This window comes from Brachypodium distachyon, chromosome 1 (assembly GCF_000005505.3).
Source record: "Brachypodium distachyon strain Bd21 chromosome 1, Brachypodium_distachyon_v3.0, whole genome shotgun sequence".
NCBI lineage: Eukaryota > Viridiplantae > Streptophyta > Magnoliopsida > Poales > Poaceae > Brachypodium > Brachypodium distachyon.
Window position 1 is genome coordinate 42534543 of NC_016131.3, and position 25374 is coordinate 42559916.

The 25374-nt window shown below is 45.4% G+C and overlaps 2 protein-coding genes across 3 annotated transcripts; one reads left to right on the plus strand and one right to left on the minus strand.

Annotated features, from left to right (window-relative positions):
• Positions 1–11377: 11377 nt before the first annotated feature.
• Positions 11378–17691, plus strand: LOC100844249 (microtubule-associated protein 70-3). 2 transcript variants are annotated; one of them, XM_014897714.2, is made up of 11 exons: positions 11378–11772; positions 11867–11952; positions 13583–13648; positions 13729–13899; positions 14115–14285; positions 14368–14523; positions 14626–14772; positions 15035–15106; positions 15201–15767; positions 15852–16036; positions 16473–16768. In XM_014897714.2, the coding sequence occupies exons 1-11, from the start codon at positions 11610–11612 to the stop codon at positions 16513–16515; spliced, it is 1827 nt and encodes a 608-aa protein (XP_014753200.1). In that variant the 5' UTR covers positions 11378–11609; the 3' UTR covers positions 16516–16768. The 2 variants fall into 2 exon arrangements, with proteins under 2 accessions (XP_014753200.1, XP_010227783.1); XM_010229481.3 differs by lacking the exon at positions 16473–16768 and adding an exon at positions 17205–17691 and having other exon boundaries at positions 11379–11772.
• A 2992-nt stretch (positions 17692–20683) lies between these two features.
• Positions 20684–21781, minus strand: LOC104582207 (transcription factor DIVARICATA). Its single transcript, XM_010231580.2, has 2 exons — positions 21621–21781; positions 20684–20999 (listed from the first exon to the last, which is right to left on the minus strand). The coding sequence occupies exons 1-2, from the start codon at positions 21779–21781 to the stop codon at positions 20684–20686; spliced, it is 477 nt and encodes a 158-aa protein (XP_010229882.2).
• Between the last annotated feature and the right edge of the window lie 3593 nt (positions 21782–25374).

A 25374-nucleotide genomic window follows, 5' to 3' on the forward strand; every position in this document is an offset into this window, starting at 1 on the left:
TTGTGCAGGAGACCATCTTCGGCCATGTACGGCGAGAAGCCAACAAGGAGGCTGATATGCTTGCTAACTGAGCTACTTATCTGGATTTTGGGAGACCTGTGTGGTTGTTTGATCCTTGGGATATGTATGTTTTCCCACCTTTTTGAATGAATAATGCTTGTCGTTCCTCTATTAAATAAAACTGGGAGAGGTGTGCTGGGGCATGGCAAAAAATTGTGCTAGCGAATTGACCCTAAATCAACGTGGGCAGACACTAACCTTGCCAATTACCACTGTTTTTTGGAAGTTCCTCCTTGAATTTTGATAGATAATTTATGTTTAAACTTAGATCCAGATTTTGAAAGCTCTGAAGTGTTAGAGTGATCTCCCATCCGTGTGGGCCCAACGGCCCATCGGGCCTAGATCTGACGCACCAGCGCCCAACCCAATATGGTTGGCGGGCCCCTGTCGCGTTGCGTTATATAAAGAGATGGGGGGTCGGGGCACGCACTACGAGGTTCGCTGCGTTGGCCACCGACCCCACCGACACTCCCTACCGATCTAGGGTTTTGCGCAGACAGCGGCGGGAAGCTCCGCCACCGCCGCCGTCTCTCCCTCGCCGTCGCTCTCTCACCGTCGCCATGGCCGCCCCGTCGAGCTCCTCGTCGTCCCAGGGAGAAGGTACATATTCCTCTTCTCACTCTCTCTCTCTAGATCCTAGTATCAATTCTATACTTGAATCACAGAAACCCTAGACTACCGATCGATCTACACCTAAACGATGCTCTCAATGGTATCAGAGCAAGAAAAAGAGGTAGCTCGGGTAGAAAAGAAGAAAGAAAAAGAAAGAAAAACAGTGAAGAAAACCCTAACCCTAAAGTACTTACCCGAGGTTGCCGGCCGCCGGGAAAGGGCGCCGCCGCCGACCGCTTGACGGCGACGCGCGCACCTTTGGGTGCACGCGCGCGCCGGCAAGAGGCCGGGGACGACGCCACCACGCTGGGAAAGAGACTTCACCGCCGGCTACGCACGCCACCGTGCTGCCGGGTGAAGAAAAGAAGAGCAAGCGGGTGGGGGAGAGGCACAGCCGGCGGGGCCGGCTTGCCGTCGCCGGCGGGGCCGAAAAGCTCGGGCGCCGCTAGAGCAGAGACGGACAGAGGGGGAAAAGAAAGATTTTAGGGTTTTGGGGGGGATTTCGGCTGGCAGCTTTTGTTCTGGCCGAGATTCGCTCCCAGCAGTCCGATTCGATCGGACGGCTGAGGACGAGCCTGGCGTGGCCACCCCTGCCATGCAGGCCGTGGGCCGCGGCCGGGTGTACAGAGCAGGCTGCGCTACGCGCGTGGTGGGCCAAAGAAGGCTCCGTGAGCACGCGCGCGGAAGCAGGCCAGTGGGCCGCGTGCGGCCGAAAGTCCAATTTTTTTTTACAGAAGCATTTGTTTTACTATTTTAAGTTCAGTTTTTGCTGAATTTGGTTAATTTTTGTCCTATTCAAACTGAACCAACGAGATGTTTGCTTTAGGAAATAGAAAAGTGCAAAATATTGCTTCTGAAAAGTATAAAGTTCTAATTTTTTTGTTCATAGTTTCCGCTCCAAATAGTTTAAAAGTGTTGTTTAAATATGCAAAGAACATGATTAAAAGTGATTTATGTTAATTGTGATCATGTTATTTTTCTTGACCAACGTCATTAATAGTATGATCATGATTAATGGTTAAAGTGTGCATTTAATTCTATTTTCTGCCCAACGGTGATATAGATTAAATTGCAGAAACAGTTGTATGTATCAATTTTGACCAACGTTGGATTAATGCATGCAATTGTTTGTTATCTTCTCACGTTATTGTGGTTTCAGGAGGGTAATACTTGGCGGGATGCCTCAAGGACGTACCAACCCTCAAGGGTGACAACTACACTGAGTGGAGAAAGAAAGTGGACCTGGCCTTTGTTTGTGCCGAGGTGGACTGGGTGGTTGACACTCCACAGCCACCAAAGCCTACAGAGCCAGTCAGGGATGCAAAATATGATGACGATGGTGCTTGGGAGAAAAAGAAGAGGGAGTATGCTCAATTGGAGATGTCATATACCCTCGAGAACAAAAAGTGGCTTACCGCCAATAAAAAGTACATGGCTTTCATAAAGAACACAATTGAGCACGCTATTGTGGGCTCAATTGCAGAGTGTGCTTCCGTAGGGGAGTATCTTGAAAAGATAAAGAGTTTGACACTTTTGTTAGGATGAGCATATTCTTAGGATGAGCAACATGGCTTCTAAGTTGAAGCCCATGGATGCTGATCTAGAGATTAAGCCTGCAATGCTTGTTCAACTCGTTATGGCTTCATTGCCAAAAGAGTTTGACACTTTTGTTGTCAACTACAATATGCAACCAGAGCGGTGAGATATTGAAAAGACTATGGCCATGTGTGTGCAAAAGGAGGATAAAATTAAATTCTCATATGGTGGTTCCCTGAACTATGTGAGGGATAATAAAAAAAAGAACTTCGCTCAAGGCAATCAAAGTTCTCCTTCAAAGCCACATGGTAAAGCTCCCATGCAATATCAACAACAACAAAAGACTCTTCCAGTGGACAAAGACACATGCCTCCACTACAAGAAGACCGGGCATTACAAGAAAAGTTGCCCGGAATGGCTAAAGTCAATCATGGCAAAGAATGGTATAAACTCAATTTCCTTTGTAAATGAATCCTTGTATACACAGTTTTCGAAATCTACTTGGTGGATTGACTTTGGTGCAACTGTTCATGTTGCAAATTCTTTACAGGGATTCCGTTCAACGCGGGCTATGGAACTTTCCAGCTTAGAGATGTGTTTTATGTTCCTTCATTACACAAAAACTTGATTAGTGTATCAAGTTTGGACAAAGTTGATTATGAATGTCATTTTGGACATGGCAAGTGTGACATATGGTTTAATAATGATTGTGTGGGTGTTGCATTCCTTCACAATGAGCTTTATTTATTATCCATACGTGAAAAAGTACATTATGTGTGTAAAGTGAATGAACATGTTGCCGCGTCGGAGAAAGTACAAAAAAAAAAGAGGACTAATGAATCATCGAAATTATGGCACTGTCGTTTCGGCCATATTTCGAGGGGGAGAATAGAAAGACTTGTTAAAACAGAAATTCTTCCTCCATTAGAGTTCTCAGAAATAGAGCAATGCATAGATTGCATTAAAGGAAAGTATGTAAAACAAATAAAAAATGGTGCAATACGTAGCACCAGCACACTCGAAATTATGCACACTGACATTTGTGGACCATTTCCAGTGTGGATGGTTACAACTCGTTCATAACATTCACAGACGACTACTCCCGTTATGGTTACATTTATCCAATAAAAGAAAGGTCAGAAGCATTGGATAAATTTAAAATATTCAAGGCTGAAGTTGAAAATCAGCATGATAAAAAGATAAAGATAGTAAGATCCGATCGTGGGTGGGGGTGGGGGGGGGGGTAGTACTACAGTCGGCACACCCCGTATGGCCAAGTCCCTGGACCTTTTGCAAGATTTCTACAAGAGACTGGAATAGTTGCCTGGTATTCAATGCCGGGCGAGCCTTAGCAAAATGGAGTAGCTGAAAGGCGTAACCGTACCCTTATGGATATGGTGCGCAGTATGATGAGTTATTCCACATTACCATTGGGATTGTGGATGGAGGCATTAAAAACCGCCATTCACATTCTCAATAGAGTGCCAAGCAAGTCGGTGCCCAAAACACCGTACGAGCTGTGGACAGGAAGAGTGCCCTCTCTACAACACCTGCGGGTGTGGGGGAGCCCAGCTGAGGCCAAAGTGTTTAACCCAAATATTGCAAAGTTGGATACCAAGACAGTAAGTTGCCATTTCATTGGCTACCCTGAAAGATCAAAAGGTTTTCGTTTCTACTGTCCAGACAGATACACAAAGTTTGTGGAAACGAGACACGCCGTCTTCTTAGAGGACGAAATGATGAGGGGGAGCACGGTAGCTCGGAAAGTTGATCTTGAGGAGAAGAGGGTGCATGCACCTAATCCAATGACTCAGGAGCCATTCTTTTCACTACCTGTTGTTGCCGCACCGACAATCCCTGAGATTGTGGTGCCGACACATGTTGCGACTCCACACATGGCAACAATGAGTGAAGGTCCGGAACCTATCCTTCAGGAGCCGACTCAACCCATTGTTGCACATGAAAGGGAGCTGCAGCAGCCCGAACAGGCGCCACATGTAGAGACACAGAACGTGTCAGAAAATGAGGCCCCTAGAAGGTCTTGAAGAGTTTAAAAGTCAGCCATTCCAAAAGATTATAAAGTTTATAATACACAAAGAGGATTTACACAAAGAGATGGAATAGATTACAATGAGACATTTTCACCAGTCTCATGCAAAGATTCCTTCAGGATAATAATGGCATTAGTGGTGCACTTTGATTTAGAGTTACATCAGATGGATGTAAAGACGGCATTTCTAAATGGGGGTTTAGAAGAAAAGGTCTACATGAAACAACCCAAGGGTTTTATCATGGAAGACAAGAAAAACATGGGATGCCACCTAAAGAAATGCATTTATGGATTAAAGCAAGCCTCTAGACAGTGGTATCTAAAGTTTAATAAGACCATTAAGAAATTTGGGTTTAAAGAGAATGTTGAGGACAACTGCGTTTATGCAAAGTTTAAAAGTGGGAAATATATTTTCCTAATTCTGTATGTGGATGATATCCTGCTTGCTAGCAGCGATGTCAGTCTACTACTAGAAACAAAGAAGTTTTTGTCCTCAAATTTTGATATGAAAGATCTTGGTGAAGCGTCATATGTCTTGGGCATAGAAATTCACCGAGATAGGAAAAATGAGGTTCTAGGACTATCGCAAAAGGCATATTTAGAAAAGATTCTAAAGAAATACAATATGCATGCGAGCAACGCCACACCTGCTCCTATAGTCAAGGGCGACAGTTTCGGGAAATTTCAATGTCCCAAAAGTCAATACGAGATCGATCAAATGAAAGAGGTTCCATATGCTTCGGCCGTTGGAAGCCTACAGTATGCACAAGTGTGCACTCGCCCTGACTTAGCTTTTATCACCGGAGTACTCGGTAGATATTAAGAAAATCCAGGCATAGAGCACTGGAAAATGGTAAAGAAAGCTTTGCGTTACGCGCAAGGCACAAAAGACCTTATGCTAACATATAGAAGATCTGATTCCCTAGAGATAAAAGGGTATTCAGATGCAGATTTTGCGGGAGATAAAGATGATAAATCCACGTCTGGATATGTATTCACTCTCGCAGGCGGGGATATTTCGTGGAGAAGTTCCAAACAGTTAATAGTTGCATCATCCACAATGTATGCAGAATTTATAGCATGTTATGAGGCCACGGGGCAGGCGATATGGTTAAAGAAATTTATACCCGACTTGAAAGTAGTGGATTGTATCGACAAACCACTAAAGATGTACTGCGATAATCAGCCCGCAGTGTTTTATACTCACAACAACAAGTCGAGTAATGCTACCAATCCAATAGAGATAAATTATTATGTTGTGAAAGATAAAATCCAGAATCACACTATAAGTCTCGAGCATATAAAGACAAATGATATGCTTGCGGATCCGCTTACGAAAGGCCTACCACCCAGTGTGTTCAAGGAACACTTAGCCGGCTTGGGTTTAAGGGAAAGCCTGTGATTCCTGGATAAAGAATGGCCCGAAAAGAATGGAATTTGTTTCAACATTGAAAGGTATGTCGTAGTTGTCTGATTCTATCGGCAATTGAGTTGAGACGATGAAACATGCTCTACGTACTAATCGGTGGTGAAACGAGTAAAACAAAAGGTATATAGTTAAAAGAAAGTTGAGATCAAAGGGGAGAATGTTAGAGTGATCTCCCATCCATGTGGGCCCAACGGCCCATCGGGCCTAGATCTGACGCGCCCTGATCGGGGGCGCCCAACCCAATATGGTTGGCAGGCCCCTGTCAAGTTGCGCTATTTAAAGAGGTGGGGGGCCGGGGCACGCACTACGAGGTTCGCTGCGTTGGCCACCGACCCCATCGACACTCTGCTACCGATCTAGGGTTTTGTGCAGACCGCGACGGGAAGCTCCTCCGCCGCCGCCGTCTCTCCCTCACCGTCGCTCTCTCACCGTCGCCATGGCCGCCCCGTCGAGCTCCTCGTCGTCCCAGGGAGAAGGTACATATTCCCCTTCTCACTCTCTCTCTCTCTAGATCCTAGTATCAACTCTATACTTGAATCACAGAAACCCTAGACTACCGATCGATCTACACCTAAACGATGCTATCATGAAGTTCTGAATGGCTTTCAAAATTTCAAGGACCTCTGGTTTTTTTGGAAGAAATTTTGAATGTTCTTCTAAAAGCTTGAAATTTTTTTAAGTCCTTCTATAAATTTGAAAATTCGTTGAGTTCTTAAGAAGTTTTAGAAAGTTCTTTCATAAATTTAGAATAAAATAAGTTTTCAGAAATTTCGAAAGTTTGTTTGAAAACTTTTGAATCTGTCCAAGAGTAGGAAGTGTAGACCAATTTTAGTTCAAAACTGCGTTTTCACTCTTCTTTTCTCACAAACTGGAAAAAGGTGTAAAAGAAGAGTTTGTGCTCAGACATGGTGCTCCTGGGAGAAGATGATGTCTGATCGATGCAAGACGGTAAATTTGTGGTAAGGTCATTCACAAACTATTATCAGCTGAATTTGCATAAAGATGAAAACATTTACCAACTAAATTTTGTATAGCATGGATTTATAGGCCCCTCTCTGCGTGAATGTGGTGAGCGGAAATAGCCGACACCATCACAGTTCATAGGCCCGCCTGTCAATTTCCGCTCTACCTCTAGCTTACCCAAAAACGGCCTCACCTAACCAAGCTAGTTCCCCAATTCGTATCATAATAAGCATCGCCATTAGCCGTAGCTCACTGCAGGTAAGCATGTTGGTGCGAGACATTATGGACCCATGTCGGATCCAATCTAGCAGCCGCACGCAAAGGAACTGATCGAAGAACCTCGGCTAATTATAACTTATCTAGTCGGCAGCGAGCGAGGCTTTCCCTAGTTTGTCTGGCTTAGAGCATCTCCAACAGATACCGAACTGGGGCGGCCCGAACTCCGTTTCGGTTTTGGGCAAAAAAAAATGCCTCGATCAGTAACCGAAAACGGGCCTGGCTCGGATAAAAAGTTTCGGGGAACCGAATTGCCACCTCCGCAGCACGCATATATACAACTTGGAGGGGGATTTTCAGTTCCAAATCCGAACACCTCCGCCCAAATCCACCGCTCCGCCACCCAAATCCGATGTGGCATGTCAACTGCTTCGGCGGCCGACGCAGAGGCCGGACCCCTTCGTCGCCGTGGTGGGGGAATGGAAGCGGCGGCACCACCCTAACCGCAGAGGAGAGATGTGCCCTCAGTGCTCGCCGGCGGTGGATGCTCCGCTACGACCACACGCGGCACAACAGCGGGGACGCTCGCCGCCGGGGGGACGCATTCCTCCGGGAGGAGGCGGAGAGGGAGGCTGCGGGAGGTGCTGCCCTCTCCGTGCCCGTGCCGCTGCAAGAGGATGCAGAGTCCTCCCGCGCCGCTGCCTGCCACGCGACGCGGCTCTCTTGCGAGGAGGGGGCGGAGGAGGTTGATGGGGCGGCGGACGACCCCGTTCTCTCGACGGTCATTGCGGAGTTGCTCCTCTCCAAAGACGAAGACGACGCCCGCCGCCTTGCAAAGGAGGATAAGGACCCCGATTTCCTCCTCACCGTCGAGCTCTCAAAGTGGTCATTGCGGAGTCGCTCATCTCCAAAGACGAAGATGACGCCCGCCGCCGCGCAAAGGAGGATAAGGACCCCGATTTCCTCCTTGCCATCAAGCTCTTGAAGAAGGGTAAGGAGAAGACGCCGAAGCTCATCATCTTTTGAGTAGTAGGCGGCGAGAAGGGGAAGATGCCGGCGGCGATAATGAGCAATTTTGTTTTTGTGGTTTCCTCCTCCTCTAATTATTAGTATAATTCTAGTAGTTCTAGTTGGAGTAGATGTAGTAGACGAACTTGGATGATGAAGACGATGAATGAAACGCGCCAAGTTTTTATTTAAAATATTCAGTTCTCTGTTCGGATTCTGTTCTGCGCGGTGTTGCTCTAAACTAAGTAACGGAATTCAGTTCAACCGAACTCACCCTATTTGGACCGCCCAGATCAGTATCTGCTAGAGGAGCTATTGCTTCTCGTTGGTTCCTTTCTCTGGTGGATCCTTCGTCGTCTCTGATGGAGTCGTTCTAACTATTGCACGTGCTTGAGACGGAGACTTCATTTAGATTCGATACAACCTAGCTAGCGATCGATCCTAACGACCGACACATATATGGCTTGCTCAGATCTTTTTTGTTCAGTTTGTGGCTAAAGCTATACTACTCCTCTGACCCAAATTAATTGTTATAGATTCTTTTCAGAATGAGGCGAACCTACACACTTAAACACGTATAGATTCTTTAAAAAAAAAACAAGTCTAGATAGATGTGTATCTAGAAAAAGCCGTGACAATTAATATAAATCGAACTCTTTTACAATTATTTTTTGAAAAAAAAAATACTTTTCCGTCTTTTAGTTTGTCGAACTATGAAGTAGAACATGATAGTTACACCAGAACGAGCATGGTACCGGAAAACTTTTTATCCCCGTGTCGTTTGCAAAGGACACACAAAACTTTACAACGAACAAACTTCTACTAAAATAACATGCCAGACGTTGTTACGTGGCTCCACTCGTCTCCTGATGTCAAATAGGTTGTCTTTGACGAGGATAGCCGATACAAATTGAAACAATGATTTTTCTCCGACGGCCATGGTTTCCTCCGCTCGTTGCCTGTGCGGATCGAAACGTTGTTCGGCCTTGAGGGAATCGCTTGGTTCAGATTGTATGCATATTATAGCCCTAAAGGGCATGCTTAACATTAATTCACTTCGATTAGGTTTTGGCCCAATCATGGGCTGTGGCTGGCTGAATATCCCTATGATGAAATAGATCATATTTTCTTCTCCAAGGGACTAGTTAGTCTCTGCTAACGTTCATCTAATCGTTCTAGAAGTTACGTAGTGAAGCAAAACTTGTAATTCAAACCTGTTGGTCATACGTCCTAGGCTTCTAGTGTTCATTTTTCGTAGTGATTAACTCCATCCGTCCTGAGTTTGGGGACAAACTATGAGGTCTTGATTTTGGGGGCAAGAGACCGCGGGATGCATGCAAGGCTATTTTCGTCGAAAATTTGGTACGAGAACAAAAACTAATATGCCCAAAAAAGGGACAGAGGGAGTAAACGATAGCAGATGTCCTCTTTCTGCCGTTTGGCACATCAAATGTACCTGTTTATGTTATGTAACAGTGACTTATAAACCATAATCCATGACCCGGAAGGAAAATAAATAAAGGACAAATAAATTGCATGGTTTGCTTTGTTATAGGTTATCATCTAGCTATATAAGTCTATCACACAACATTAATGTACTACACTGATGTCGGATTATGAATTCTAGGTTCTATTTCACCTTTGAGGGTAGGCTATACGTACGTACGTACGCTTTTAGCCTTCGAGCAGAACCGCATACTCAAGTCTCTTCCACAAAGGAAATGATACGAAAAAAAAAACAATCAGGAAAAGGTAGAGTACGTTCGTGTTTTTTTATCATCTTCAAACTACAGATGTGATTTGGCATGTTTTCATTTTCCAGCAATACCAAAATTGTTTAGCCTTAACTTGGAGATATAAAGATGATTTGATTTGTCACCGAGCTTGTAGCCTTGTAGGTACAAAAGACGATTATTACCACCAAAGGAGGGGTGGTTCATGCTTGAAAATTAAAATCTGTCCTTGCCGTATGTGGCCATCTTGAGTGACCAAGGCTGCAATTAATCTCTCATGTTGCATTGCCCGTCCTCTTCACTTTATTCGCTGATTTGCAAGTCTTTTCCAGTTCAAATGACACAGACCAGAGAACCAACCCTATGACATATTTTCCCTCATTGGTCACTAGCAGGATTCACCATCCAATGTTGCCCATATACACTTTTCCGAGATTTTTAGGGATTTTATACATGTTTTTGGATTTCTTGAACTTTCACATGATTTTCTTTTTCACATTTCATTTCATTTTGTCTTGAATATTTTTTTTGTTATATAAGTTGTCATGTGTGCAAAAATGTCATTGGCATAGGCGTGTCTCCGTATGTTCCTCGACGAGGAAGACTTTTTTTCTCAACTTCTGGCAGCCCGGTGCGGTAGCCAACACGACCTCCATGAGCAGCGTCGACTCGTCGTTGTTTCCACCATGCTAGACATGCAAGCCTCGTCATGCTCATTCTTGTGGTTCTCCTTTGTCCACTGGCCAAGCTTTGATGCAGAATTGGCATTCGTCCTTGACGGGCTTGGTGTTGTCACTGTGGCCAGAGACGACTTTGTGGTCGTGGCTGTTGTCGCGATGTCGGTTGCAGGAGGTGTTGGTGTTGTTATTGCCGAACCCATACCGATCATGACGCTTGACACAAGTGAGTCACTCCTCTTCTATCAGTAGGAGCTTGTCACCCGGCGACCGGCGTCCTCTCACTATCGTACATGTACAGCTCCTCAAGACTTGGTAACCTCCTCGATCGAGATGGAGTTGGGATCCACCCTTTATTTCAGATTGAGAGTGCTAACAAGGAGTATCATCGAGACATAGGAACTCATGTACCATCTTTCATTCTTTACCCCATCGCCGTTGATAGAGAACTTTTTTGACCATCCCCAGACCCCTATCTTTGCGTGGTATCTTCCTCCTTGCATGTATATGTTGTCTTCCAAGTTTCGAATTCCGAAAAATTTCATGGTTGTAGCAGACTAGCAGAGAGAGATTGGAAATTTCAGATCCTACAGGTAAGTATTCCCTTCGATCTTAAATTCCTGTCATTGTTTTATACAAATTTGCACTAAATCAACGACAAGAATTTAGGATCGAAGGAAGTAAATGATTATTCTTTAAAATAGTTGATTTTAAGAAAAAAATATTATTTGTAAATTCTAAAATGAACTGATAATCTATTAATTTGTAGTAGTTGGTGGGATTACTGGAGCCAATTAATCATCTAAAAACAGTTTTTCATAATTTCAGACAGTCGTTTGATGTTGTCAATTGCGGCTACAGGAACATTTTTTTTCATAATTTCATACGGTCGTTTGATGTTGTCGATTGCAGCTGGAGCATTTGGAGCACCTGAATGACGGTGTTTCATCAAACCATTGACACTATCTTGCACTTGTACTACCCCGCTAATCGCCCTGGAACTGGAGCCCGCCGCTTAAGATAATCCAAAAAGCTCCTCTTCCACTCTCTCCTCTGCTCTGCCCCAGCGTTTTTTAAACCACCCGTCACTTAAGCAAGACAACCGCAACTACTAAAAACCGAGACACACACAACACGCGCACAGTAACGCAGGGGACGAGCAAAGCAAAGGCCGGAGCTAGGGTTTCCTCGATCCGTCGCGCGATAAAGGCGGACCCCAAGCTCGCCGCTCGCGTGGGAGGGTGCTCGCCCCGTGGGCGCGGGTTCCTGGCGTGTTTCGCGGCCGACTTCTATGCTGGCGTGGGGCGGCGGGACTCAGATCTGAGATGGCCGACGGCGGCGAGGAGGGGAATGTGGCGGCTCCCAGGGGCTTCGCGCGGCGGCGTGGGCCGGTGCGGGCCAGCCTCGACGCAGACGAGTTAATGGCCCTGATGCACGGGTCGGATCCCGTCAGGGTCGAGCTCACCCGCCTCGAGAACGAGCTGAGAGGTGAACTGATCTGTTCCTTCTATTCGTTCTTGTGTTTTTTGAGGTGTTGGCGCCGGGAAAAGGTTCGATTCTTGTGCTATTTTTGTGGTGTTAGATAAGGAGAGGGAGCTGGGGGAGGCACATACAGAGATACGCGCTCTGCGGCTGTCGGAGAGGGCGCGCGAGAAGGCAGTGGAGGAGGTAATTGTCAATTGCCCCCGCTTTACATTTTGTGTTGCAACATCTGCTATTCTTATGAACAATTATTTCCTTCCAATTGGGGCTCGAAGTGATGTTATTGCGGGAAGTGCCAAATTTGGTCCGTCTAGTAGAATGAGTACTTCAATATGCTAATTCAAGTACCCGCAAACAAAATGCTAATTCAAGGTTGATGCTGAGTTCTGGGTACATTGTGGACTGTCATGGCACACGGTGCTGAGGTTATACCTTGTGGTGTCAGTGTCATTGTACTCTGGTTTGTTTTGGATCTATAATATGCTAGATATCAAACTGAACTTGTAGTTTGCCAGTGATAGGATGTGTTAGAGTGTTCAGCAACATTGAATCATTCTGCCAACTCGACTTATGCTGCTAAATGTTGAATAGGAGGTGTCTGGCCTTGCTAAGACACCTCCTATTGTATTTTGTGCTTGGCAAGGGAAAATGGATATTTTTTCTATTAGATATACTGGAGCTTTTGTGTACTGTTTTGTTTGTCGTCCTTGTGGTTTTTTGGGCGCTCAACTATATTGAATTTCCTGTTTGGGTGATTTTGTATGCTCAAGCAATGCAAGAAGCATTGTTGTGGCCCATGTATTGGTTACCTGGTTCTTGTATTTGTTTTGTCGCATTACCAATTTACTTTAGGATATGTTTTGATCCTGCTATTTATGTCTGTTTACTCTTTCGTTTTAAAGATTTATTTGTGGAGTCTCAGTTTCTGTGATTTTCTTATCTCATAACTTTTTATCATGCTGCCAGGAAATAGAACATCTAGCATGCATTTGTTTTATTGTGTCATCATATTAGTTTCTAGTCTTGTAGATGGTATTAGTTATTAGATCCTGCTACATTTCATTTTTTTTCCTAGTAATTTGATCATCCTCGTTAGTATCCTCAGTCCCCACAGGAGCAATCTGATTTTCATTTTTTTTTAAGCAACAAGGCTCTTGTTGTTCCCAACTCATGGAATTGATGTTCATCGAGTTACTAGATGCTTGTAGTTTGCATCTGTTATTTTCTTCTTTTGTTATCTTTTATGCATAATTCTATCGGCCCCATGAAGTAATTGGTTAATATTGAGTCATAGGCTCATAGCTCTTCATGAGTTAAGTCCTTCAGAGTTGGGGTTGAGGAATTTATGTAATTCATATCCCGCTTTCATGTGAAAGAATGTTAACCACAAATATTTATGCTGTGCTATTGGTTATTGTTTTATTCTATTGACCGTTTGAGGATCTTAGTGCACTAATAGTGCTTTTGTGTGAATCACTAGCTCTGATTGAATATTCTGTAGCTGAACAATGATGCTTCATTGTAAGTTGATGTCTGAGACCTTGCAATACTTGTGTAGAACAATAAGGATGCTTACTTGTTTGTCATTTGCATTAAAACTCCGGGCCTTGAAATCTGTTGACAAGAAATAAGTAAGAGTTAAAAATAATTGGAAGGTTATGCCATTCCACCTTGTATGGCACACTGAATTATCTTTCTGTTCAGTGAGAGTAATAAGTTACAATGCTGAATTACTGATCGATACTTTGCTAACCATAAAATATGATGATGATTACTTTATTTTTTTATTAATATGATTTTAATCTTGTGTTGACAGTTTAGAGAGGAGTGGGAGAAGATGGATGAGAAGCTCAAGTTGACAGAGTCACATCTAGAAAACAAAGTATATGTCTTGTGATTTATGTCTAGCTTTTGCTGGTATCCCTCTTTTGGTTGTGCTTTAATGAAGAGAAAAACTCGCAGAATCTGGAAGTCAAGAAGATAAATGATGAGAAAAAGGCTGCAATGGCTGCTCAGTTTGCGGCAGAAGCTACTTTGCGAAGAGTACATGCAGCCCAAAAGGATGATGACATGCCACCAATTGAAGCCATTCTTGCACCACTTGAAGCAGAGCTAAAGCTATCTCGGCAAGAGGTTACATTTTGTGTTTCATATGTACCTCTTACACTTTTGTGTTTTTTTCTTGATGAATTTGTGATGTTTCACTAACAGCCCACAACTATTTCACCCTCCAGTGTGTGCGGTTATCTAATTTCACTTTACCACATCTAATTTCACTTTAACACTAGTCGTGTATTTGCTATGAAAAAGGAGAGATGACAAACTAAAACTGACTTGGTTTATTTCAGATCACAAAGCTACAGGATGACAATAGAGCCTTAGATCGTCTAACAAAACAAAAAGAAGCAGCACTACTTGAAGCTGAACGAACTGTGGAAATCGCGATGGCAAAAGCTGCTATGGTTGATGATTTGCAAAACAAGAACCAAGATTTGATGAAACAAATTGAGATCTGTCATGTATGTGGGTGCACCTAGAGTCCTTTTGGTTAATTGCAATGGAACTATGGAAGTGCTTAGTTGGTTGCTTGATCCACTGCAGGAAGAAAATAAGATCTTGGACAAGTTGCATCGCCAAAAGGTTGCAGAAGTTGAAAAGCTTAGTCAAACTGTGAGAGAGCTAGAAGAGGCTGTTCTTAAAGGTGGTGCAGCTGCAAATGCTGTTAGAGATTACCAGCGCAAAGTGCAGGAAATGAATGTAACAGACTATCCTTTAAATTGTTGCCTTGTCATCAAGTATTATTTAGCTTGCTCTTTGATACAAAAAATTGGTTAATGCTTATTTTCATGATGTTATCAGGATGAAAGAAAAACACTTGACCGCGAACTTGCTCGTGCAAAAGTTACAGCAAATAGGGTTGCTGTTGTGGTTGCAAATGAGTGGAAAGATTCTAATGACAAAGTGATGCCAGTTAAACAGTGGCTTGAAGAGCGCAGGTTCTTGCAGGTGAGAGGATTGTGGCATTACGCCTTTCTTTATTAATGTACTCCCTCCTATCCATATTAGTTGTCAAAATATTACATGTATCTAGACTTTTTTTAGGCATAGATACATCCATATTTGGGCAAATTTGAGACAATTAATATGGATCGGAGGGAGTACATTGTTTAGCTGTAGGTATATGCTTGTTCTTGGTGAAGTTAGAAGTTTTGCCTTCTGGTTCTTGTGTTCAAATCATATTAGTGGCAATGACCTTTTGTTTCTACAGGGTGAAATGCAACAACTTCGAGATAAGCTTGCGGTTGCGGAGCGCACAGCCCGATCTGAAGCTCAATTGAAGGTTCACATACTTTTTCTGTTCTAATTCAGCGTGAGCTAAACCTTCCTAAGTTGTTTTAAAAAACCTAAACTTATTCTTTTTTCCGTGAACTCAGGAAAAATATCAGTTACGCCTGAAAGTTCTGGAAGATGGGCTGCGAGGGCCACCAAGTGGTTCTAGTCGACCACCCATGGAGGGAAAGAGTTTCAGCAATGGTCCTTCCCGTCGGTTATCACTTGGCGGAGCTGATAATATGTCTAAGTTGTCCCCAAATGGTTTATTAACAAGGAGATCTCCATCTTTCCATTCAAGATCCTCTCTTTCTTCCAGCAGCAGCTTGGTCCTAAAACACGCTAAAGGAACTTCAAAGTCATTTGATGGTGGAACTAGGTCACTAGACAGGGGGAAGATCCATGGGAATGGATCACATTTACTTAATAGATCGACAGATGCTGTTAGAGATCAAGAAGCTAATGATACTTGGAAAGGAACTGTGGATGAGAGTACTAATGGAAGTGCCAATAGCAATGCAGACGAGACAAGTAATGGAACCATGAATAGCAATTCAGCTGAAATGGTATCTGGTTTCCTGTATAATATGTTGCAGAAGGAAGTAATTTCCTTGAGGAAGGCCTGCCATGAGAAAGATCAAAGCCTAAAGGACAAAGATGATGCCATTGAGGTATGCAACCATTTCTTATTTATGCAGTTTGAGTGGGACATGCGTCTACATATTCTGAAGTATTCAGTCCTTTTTGCGTTGTAGATGTTAGCGAAGAAAGTCGATACCTTAACCAAAGCAATGGAAGTGGAGGCTAAAAAGATGAGGCGAGAGGTTGCTGCCATGGAGAAAGAAGTTGCAGCTATGCGTGTCGATAAGGACCAAGAAATCAAAGCCAGGCGGCTTGGTAATTCAAAAGGGCCTGGGAGTTCTCAGCTGCTTCCTGGAAGGTACATCATCATGAATTCTTGAAAGTTTTCGGGAAGCTATTACTACTATTGAAATAGAACTAAAACAACGACAAGAATTTAGGATCGGAGGTAGTTATGAATTATGACAAAAAAATATCCCAAGAATGCATTTGAACTAAACAGCAACAAGAATTTAGGATCGGAGGGAGTAGTCAAAAACCTAATATCTTGGAAATATTTTACTATTATAAATACATGATGTTAGTATCTGTTTCAGTCCAACTCCTTTACCTTCAACTCCATTACCCATGGATTTCAGTTTTATTCTGGCGCACATACTTTTTTATGCTCAGATTTGCTCTTAGAGACAGCTCTCTTATCTTGCCATGCCATTACACAATATATGCTTATGAACAAGAGGCCCTTACGTGCATTTTCTTATATTCCCTCCATTTCTGAATGTATGATGTTTCAGAATTTACACTTCACCCCAGACGCATGTAGAAAGACTTCGTTAGGCCACTTATGACTTTGAAGCGGTGTTACTCTAATCCATACTAATAATTGCACAGAAAATAGCTGTATGGGATGGTGGTGTGCAAGGTGTAAAGTTATCCCTTGATGGTACAGTCATCTGTCATGTGTAACTAGGAACAATGTTGGAATGCTAGAAATGACATGTATTCAGGAGCAAGAGCTATTAATTTGTGAGGTGCAGGGAACTGCATTTACAACAAACTTTATATATAGTTTTCCAGTTTGCAACTTTTATACTCTCTTTGTTCCATAGTATAAAGCATATTAAGTTTCGTTAAGATAGGCTTTGACCAAGAATTACTCCATTAATATGTGGCTTGTAAAATATGAAACCACAACTATTGGTAAGTACTCCCTCCTTCCCATATTAAAGTGCCTAAATATTACATGTATCTAGTCATCTAGATGTATTTTAGTATATAGATACGTCCATATTTATACAAATTTGAGTCACTTAATATGGGACGGAGGGAGTACTTTTGATAATGAATCCAGTGATACCAATTTCGCGTCATATAAACCAAATCCTAACATAGCAATTCATGGTCAAAGCCTTGTCTCAATGAAATCTTATATGCTTTATTTATATCATGGAACGGAGGGTGGAGAGGGCCCTTTAAGTCATATAGTTCTGCCTCCAAGTCACCGTGAATTTGTTTCTTCCATGCAGAAACGCACCACGAAGCGGGCTGATGCGCAGCTTCCAATGACGGCAGCACTAACATGAGACGGCATTCGTCGATAGAGACCATTCCACTCTGTATTTGTTCCATTCCGTTCTTCCGTATTAGATTTTGTGGTTGACTGGTTGGGATGATAGCACAGATGAGATAACCCTGGCGATACCTTAGTCGGGGAAAAGAGTAGGCTCGGATCTGACGTGTTTGCTGCTCTGCCGTGGCGGAGGTGGCCCTGAGGCGAGGTCTAACCCCCTAGGCTTGCCTTCTCGTTTTGTTGATGCACCTGTATAGGCTGGGCGGTCTCTACGTCCTCCCCCCATCTGTAATGTAGCTAGCGTGTTTGTTTGGTTCCGCTGCCCAGGTTGTGAATATTGTTTATTCTCACATGATTTATTCGTGTTTGGGTTGGAATTCCGTTGCACTACTTGTCATTGGGATGTTGAAACGCATACTGTATGCCTAGCTGGGTTTTTAGGACACAAACTGAGTACCACTCCCTCCTAGCTGGGTTTTGAGCTCTTCTCCGGTACCCTATGATAAATATGAGACGTCCATTCTCAGATATCTAACGATCTGAATTGCAGTGTACTGTCCAGATCAAGTGAACAGTATTGGGCTCCCGCACGGGCACGGCCCAGTGGCCCACACCCGTCTGATTTGCTCCCCTTCATCTTCATCTCTGCGCGGCCGCGGCCGCATATCGACTGATAGGTTTCCGGCAGTTGCCGCCGCGCCTAGACATAGGTTTCCGGCGGCCCACCCCGGTCGTCACCACCGTCATGGACCCTGGCGCTCCGATACGTGCCTGATCTCTGGCGCAGCATCAACGTGCGCGGCCACGCGGAGCTGGACGGCTCAAGTGCTCAACCTGTACGGGCTGGTACAGGCCGCCGTTCACCATATCGCAGGACAGAGTGCCGATGTGGGGCAAGTACGCTGCCGACGAGGCTTGTGGATTCTACAAAATTTTCAAAAAATTAATTGGAAATTAGCAACCTCTCTCGTTGCACCATTGAGACGGCACAATATCCATGCCATCCATCTTGGATTTGATTACATGCTTGACCTGAGACATCCTATGTTGTTAGCAACCGGACGTCAGTAAACCTAACGTGATCAGTCTTGTGGACGGTGTTGTCCTAGTCGGGCCGACGGTGCTTGCGGGCAAGGTCGACGAGGGTTGGGGCTGGCAGGGCTTGCAGGCGAGGTCGATGATGGCTGGATCCAAAGGGCCACCATGACCGCCGCCGCCGCCGGAAAGAGCACACATGCGAACACACGAATGGGCCGTATTCAAGCCCACCACGAACGTTTTACTGCTAATTAGAATTATCTTAAAAAAGAAATATTTATTCTACCCTTTAGAAACCAACGGTGGATATCTTATATACTGCTTCCTCTCCTCAAACAGTACATGGGTACCGTAAAAAGGTTCTGGGTTTTTCTTTCCTCTCGGTTGCTCCCTCTCTCGATGCATGATCTCATCACACTCTTTCGATGGATGATTTCTCTCATGCCACCCTTCTCTCTCCTCGTGCCTCATCACTCCTATTCTTGGGCCGCTGGTTCCTTCCACTACCTGCACCATTGCCGTCCTGCAGCAGGACTCTTGCTCTTGCGCTGTTGGGGAGGCTGGTGTAACTGAAGGGCGGCCATGGTGGATCTGGATCGCCACCATTTGGGTGCCGCTGGGAGGCCCACGCAGATCGAGGGGCTGTAACTGTTGGGGAGGACCGCCGGGAAGGTGTGTGTGCCACCGCGGATCTCGTCGCCAGCAGGCTTCCTTTTCATTTGTTTTCGAGGTTCCCAAAATCACTGAGAGCTCAGTTTTCTAAAATTTTACAAATTTTGAAAATCAAAAATTGAGAAAAGCAAAAAAATTGAAAAAAAATAATCAAAAGTTGCAAAATATAAAACTGCAGAAAAGTGAAAACGATGAGGATGAAAAGAAGTAGGACAAAAAAAACATCTTCCACCAGCCCCAAAACAGTTGTGAAACTTTGTCCCATGATACTCCGTCAACTAGAGGAGCGGTGGCGGCATGGCGCTAGCCCTCACACAACTCTCAAAGAAGATGGGCAGGCAGCCCGTCAGGCAAGCAAACCGGAGGACCAGCCCCCATGGCGCATAGCCGCATAGGCAGCCCAGTCGAGCAGCCTGTTATATCGATCCTTTTTTTTCCACATGATCTTTACCCAAAAAGTGAAAAAGGCAAGAAAGGTATATATGCCCGGTACATCAGTCTAATCGATCAATCTTCCACTGGGAAACTAATCGATCCAATTGCTAATCCATCTCAGTACGTGCCCCTTCGCCTCTTCCTCATTTCGACAATGAGTTTGATTTCATTGCAAATATCGATTTCTTTTGTGAACTATGATCAAGTTGTATTTCAAGTGAATTCTTCATTGTGGTATGCATTTCAATACAACTACTCAATCAAATTATGTTGAAATGCTAAACATGGTGCTATTATGCTAGTATTGCTTGATCTATGTGTATGAGGCGTACATGCAGACACCAGGTTATTTCCGAGGAAGCCCTGCCGCGGCAGCCGCAACCATGGACAACGAGTTCTCTTCTTCCCATTCTCTAGGCGAGGATGAACAAACAGGAGGAACAGACTCATGCACCTTCGTTGCTAACCTTGTGGATTTGTCTGCGTTAAGTGGCAAAGCGTGATGTACGGATGCCTCGGTCTTACGCGACATCGTAGATAAATGAGGCATGAGCGGATGTTTGGAATCCATAGAATTTCTGCAAAAGAAAAGTGCCACAGCCTAGCTAGAGCTACCAACTAAAGAACAGATCAAGATGGCAAAGGGGTTGGGAAGAAATTCACACCGATCGGCGCAATTATATATGTTGTACATAGAGTATATTGTTTTATGATGGTTATTATATAGTAATAACAGAAAGATTGTAAAACAATCACCAATGGACAGGAATCAAGAGGGCAGTTCTATCATCTAAATACGATCTTATGGGTTGTGATTCTAATATTCATGCTTATTACTATAAGGGCATGCACTCAAGTACGAAGGCATCAATCGTGTATTAAGTAAAATATGCAGAGTGGTATTATTTTTTAGAGGATATGCATAATGGTATTGGTAACACATCGGTGTCACATGTACTGTTCATAAAACTGTAATATGTAGTAATACACAAAGTTATTGAGCCATATTATGATAGAAAAGGTTACCACTCTCGTCAGATCCCCCGCAGGTCATCTGGCCCATTTCTGTTTTTTAATCAATTCTTATATGAATTTGAATTGAATTCATTACATAATTCTAGAGTTTTAACTTGAGCAAGACCATGCATTTAGCACACATGTTCATGCACTACTTCACAAGATAAGTTGATCCTTGTTCAGTGGTGCGAACAAAGTTCTCTAGCCCCTCCATGGATGTCCAACATAAACCTGCATATGCTTCTCACTCTGCACTGCCTGTGCCACCTTCTTCTAGAAAGGAAACTTGAACTGACCAATATTATCCATAGTGATGGACGGGTTTGATGAAACCTGTAGGAAAGAGCTTGTTGGTATTGCAGCAGCTCTCTGGCTAGGCCTGGCATTATTCTCTGTATTCATTCGGTCATTATTGTCTAGCTCTACATCATTGATACTGTAGCGTTGCTTCTCTGATCCTTTCTGTAGCCTCTTGAAGTACTTTTGTGCGTGGCTCGAAATCTGGAGCGGAGTCCTGGAGGTGACAAAGTTCTTGGATATGTCCCTCCACTTTCCACGGCCATAGACCCTCAACCCGTGGAGAAAGAGCCTACAACAACCAGGTTTTGTTTCAGTAGTTGATTGAAAGGGCAGGGCGTCTGGATAGTTGTTTTATTAGTTGAAGAAAGTAGTATCATAGAGACATGGCTTGTTTCTATATGGAAGCAAACCACACATATCGTATACAAAAGTTGTGTGTAATCTACTAAATGAAATAGTTCAGAAACTAAAATAAACTAAAGCATTTACATCTAGAATTATTTCTACACATATCTAGTCATTTCACAACAAATGTTTTTTTTCTCTGGATTCCCCATTATTTAAGAATGATAGGAAATGATTGATGAGTTTACATTTCATAATTACCGTGGTCATATTCATAACGATGAGTAAATGCTGCCATTTAGGACACTTCAAAGAACTTGAAAAAAATGAGAAAAAAATGAAAGAGAGCTGACCATTTCCCATAATACAAATTAGAGTACTTTATCCCTAGCTATATTGTTCAGAATAATGACAACAAAATCTAAATTTCTGGCCTATAACAATCAATACGCAGATCATACTTAACTAGTATATTGTGTTTAAAATAGACCTGACATCCCTAGAAGAATAATGAAGAGCAAAAAACAATATCTTGACAATCTATAAAGGGTGGAAAATCAGTGACCTGTGTTCATCTGTGGTCCAAAAGTTTCTGGTACAACGTTCAACCACTGGTTGATGCATGGACACCTTATTCTCCAACACCTCCACCTTGTTCTCCTTCACCACCGGCACCTTCTTCATAGTCTCCACGATTCCCACATGCTGCGTCATATCCGTCTCCATCTCCACAACGAGATCAACGTACAAGTCTCTTACCTGATGCATGGTCTTCCAAGGAAACTTTGCTTGAAGCTCACCAATGATGTTGTCATGATATTCACCATCGTTGCGGCAATATTTGCTACTGAGACTAGCGATGACTGACCTTGCTTCCTCTACCTCAGAGGAAGTCCACTCCTGGTTGGATCTTGTATTCATTGTGAACTAGAGGGAGCTGGATACACCGTAAGACACAACGGGAAGTATGAACTCTAAAGATTGCGGGGAAGGTGAGTAGTGGGTGGCCATGTATTTATAGATGGCCGTCTAGCAAATCGAAATCTTTCGATATAGATTATTAATTAGACAATAATGGCTAGCAATTCATATCCCATGTACACATTAATACCAATACCAAACCGCTTTAGAGTGGAACCCTCATACTGTGGTCACCGCCATCCTAGCGGAACCCTCATACCGTGGTCGCCGCCATCCTCCCTAGAGCACACCGAATTCTATCATGAATTGGTGGATTTGGTTGGCAGTTGTACCGGTCCATTAATGAAAATTCGGTGCAAAATCGATGTACGCTTAAATGGCCAATATCTCTCGCTCAAATATATACAAATGTCAAATAAATGATCCATAAATTGCAATCATATCAAAGCATATCTACATTTCGTCACACGATCATGCACACTATTCAGACTTTGATGCATGAGTGTAAAAATGTCAATTTTTGACGTCGTGACACTACTACAGAATCGGTTACTCCTGGAAACTCCCCACTGACGCAAAACTAAAACGCGTCAGCGCAGATCCTTATCCCTGACGCTCATTATAAGGTGTGTGAAAGGGCATTTCGATCCCTAAGTGTTTTGGTGTTAATGACAACATGACTCGTGGACTAACCGTGTGCTCGAGTGTTTCAGATGTGAGATCAAATGGCACAAGACGGTTCGTTGTCCTCAAAAAGGAAAGAAGCGTAGAAGGATTTACGGTTTTTTATTTATATTGAGTCGTAGGAAATCCGTACTATTAAGAGGGAGTCCACATGGGAAAGGTTTGAGTGAATCAACTTCACGCACACAAATCTACTATATTTGCACCCACATAAAGCCGTTTTCTAAGTGAGAGAGAGACCGCCTCATAATCTTAGCCTAAGGGTTTAGTGCCTAAATGTCTCCAGGGTGGTGGCAGTGCAGCTCTATCCAGGCCGGTAGTACCGGGGCCGGTAGTTCCGCCCCCGTACCGGAACCGCACCTAAACAGTACTGTCTTCTAGCGGTAGTGGGGCGGTACCGGAGCGGTACTACCGCTAGCGGTAGTACCTCTCTGCTACCTCTCTACCACCCGGCTGCGCGAAATACACTTAACGGTCAGTTTTTGGGGCGCCCTTTAAATAGGAGTCGTCCCCTACCTCGGGACTTCTTCTCCACCGAGCTATTCCTCTCTCCCCCAAATACAAGAGCATCAAATTCCTAGATCTCCCTCCCTAATGCTTCCCCACTCTTGATTCTTTGAGGATTGGAGGAGAAGATCTTGATCTAGGGTTTCACCAAATTGAAAAGTTGATTCCTGTTACTCTTTGGATTTTGGGATCCCTAGCCGGAAGGTATCTCTTCAAGGCTTCCAATCTTGTGAGGAGGTGCTCGAGGATTCGGGAAGTGTCGCACCAGTGGCACCCGGGGTACCACCGCTGCATGACGCGTGGGCCACCTCGCTTGCTCCCCGAGAGGACAGCACCCCGGGTAGCACCGCGCAAGCTGCCCGGCAAGTCACTAGCTCGGCAGGGCTAGCCAGGCTGCCGGGATCGCCCTGGAGGGCAGCAAGAGAATTCCCGCCTGGGCGCTTCCTGGGGGGTTGCTTGCCGGGAAGGGCATTCCCGGGCACAAGTATCCGTTACAGGAGCGGGGCCGAGCGGGCAGGACAGCGATGCCACGTGGCCCCACGTGGCCGCTCGGTGGGTTCCCTGTGCGCAGGGCTCGTAAGGACAAGGAGTGAAGCACACGTGAGCATTAAATGCACTGACAGAAAGGGGATTCCCCGTCCAGTCAGCCTACAGTGACTGGCCCGGGGTAAATTTTAGGCACCTGGACCCCTAGGTGCAGGGCTACCCATCCTGCATGCAAGCCAGCGCAGCGGGGCCAAGCTGCCCTAGTTCTTTGTTCGCCATTTGTCACCCATGCACCGAGGCACTTGTGGTATCCTCTTCGGTATAAAAGGAGCACCCCCGCCAACGGTCAAAGGATTCGATCGGTTCTCAGTTCAGTGCTAGCTCTAGCCGAAAGTAGCAAATACCACTTAGCTAGAAAGAGAGAGCACGCGGGAACTCCCCCCGGCAACCTGTAAACCCTAGTTCACTGGCTAATAACAAACTCAGAAGCAGGACGTAGGGTTTTACACGTCAGGGTGGCCCGAACCTGGTTAAAAAGCGCTCTCGTGTTCATTGTGCTCCAACACTTTACATTGGCCCCGCCGGCGATCGCGGGAGCGATCCCCGTCGCCCACTGCCGAACCTAAAAGGGGGTGCCCACGCATCCCCGGTGTCTGAGCCCCGTGCTACGACATCTGGCGCGCCAGGTAGGGGGCGCGTGAGGAGAGCTCGCCGGTGATCACCGGCGTTGTCGTTTGCAGCTGCACCGGTGCTATCTTCCTCGACAACCGAACCAGCCCTCATGCCACCCAAGCGGGCTGGTGACTCTAGGATCGACCCACGTGGCGCCCTAGCGGCTCACACGCGATCGCACGACGTGCAGCGCACGTCACAGGATCAGGGTGATCAGGGTGATTCTGAGCCTGCCCGGGTGCAGCAGCCGCAGTCACAGCTGCCCCCACTGCCACCCCCTAGGCCGTCGGCGGATAACCGGCTGAGGGGGCCGGCGGCTCCCAGCGTCGGGGCCATTCGCGCGAGCGGCCACAATGCCGCACGTGCCGGTCAGTGAGCTCTCTCGCGGGCCGACAATGCGCAGCCGCAGCTGCGCCAGGAGCATGGCGCGTCGCGTGCGACGCCGACCGATTCGCGCCCCACTCACCCGAGGGCGCTGGGGGACAGGGCGGAGGGCAACCGCTCCGAGAACCAGCAGCCTCCCGCTCAGACCCCAGCGGAGGTTATCATCGCCGCGCATGTCATGGTGCGCTACGAGCCGCCGTAGGGCACGCCGACGCACGAGGCTTGGAGTGCGGAGCTGGAGGCGCTCCTTGCACTCGCCGCCCAACAGCCGCAAGGCGAGGGAGCCCCGGCTGGCTCAGGCCGCAGGCAGAACCCGGGACGCGGAGACGCGGCCCGCGCCTCGAGGCAGGGAGAAAACCCTCCCCCGCAGGGAGGGCGGGGAGGCGGGGATCCTGAGGGGTCCTCGGATTCGTCACCAACCGTCACGCAGGGTGACGCGAGTGGTGTCTTGAACACCCGCCAGCAAGAAGATCTCCGCCCGCGCCTGGAGTGCCGGTGCCGGCGCGCGGCAGAGAGCCAAGACCCGCAAGAGCAGGAGGATGCTCCTATGGGCCCCGAGGATGGCTGCACCGCGTTCACCCGCGAGTTGCACCGGGTGACATGGCCCCGCAAGTTCCGAGCGCCCGCGCTTGGAACGTACGACGGGTCCGTGAACCCCAAGGATT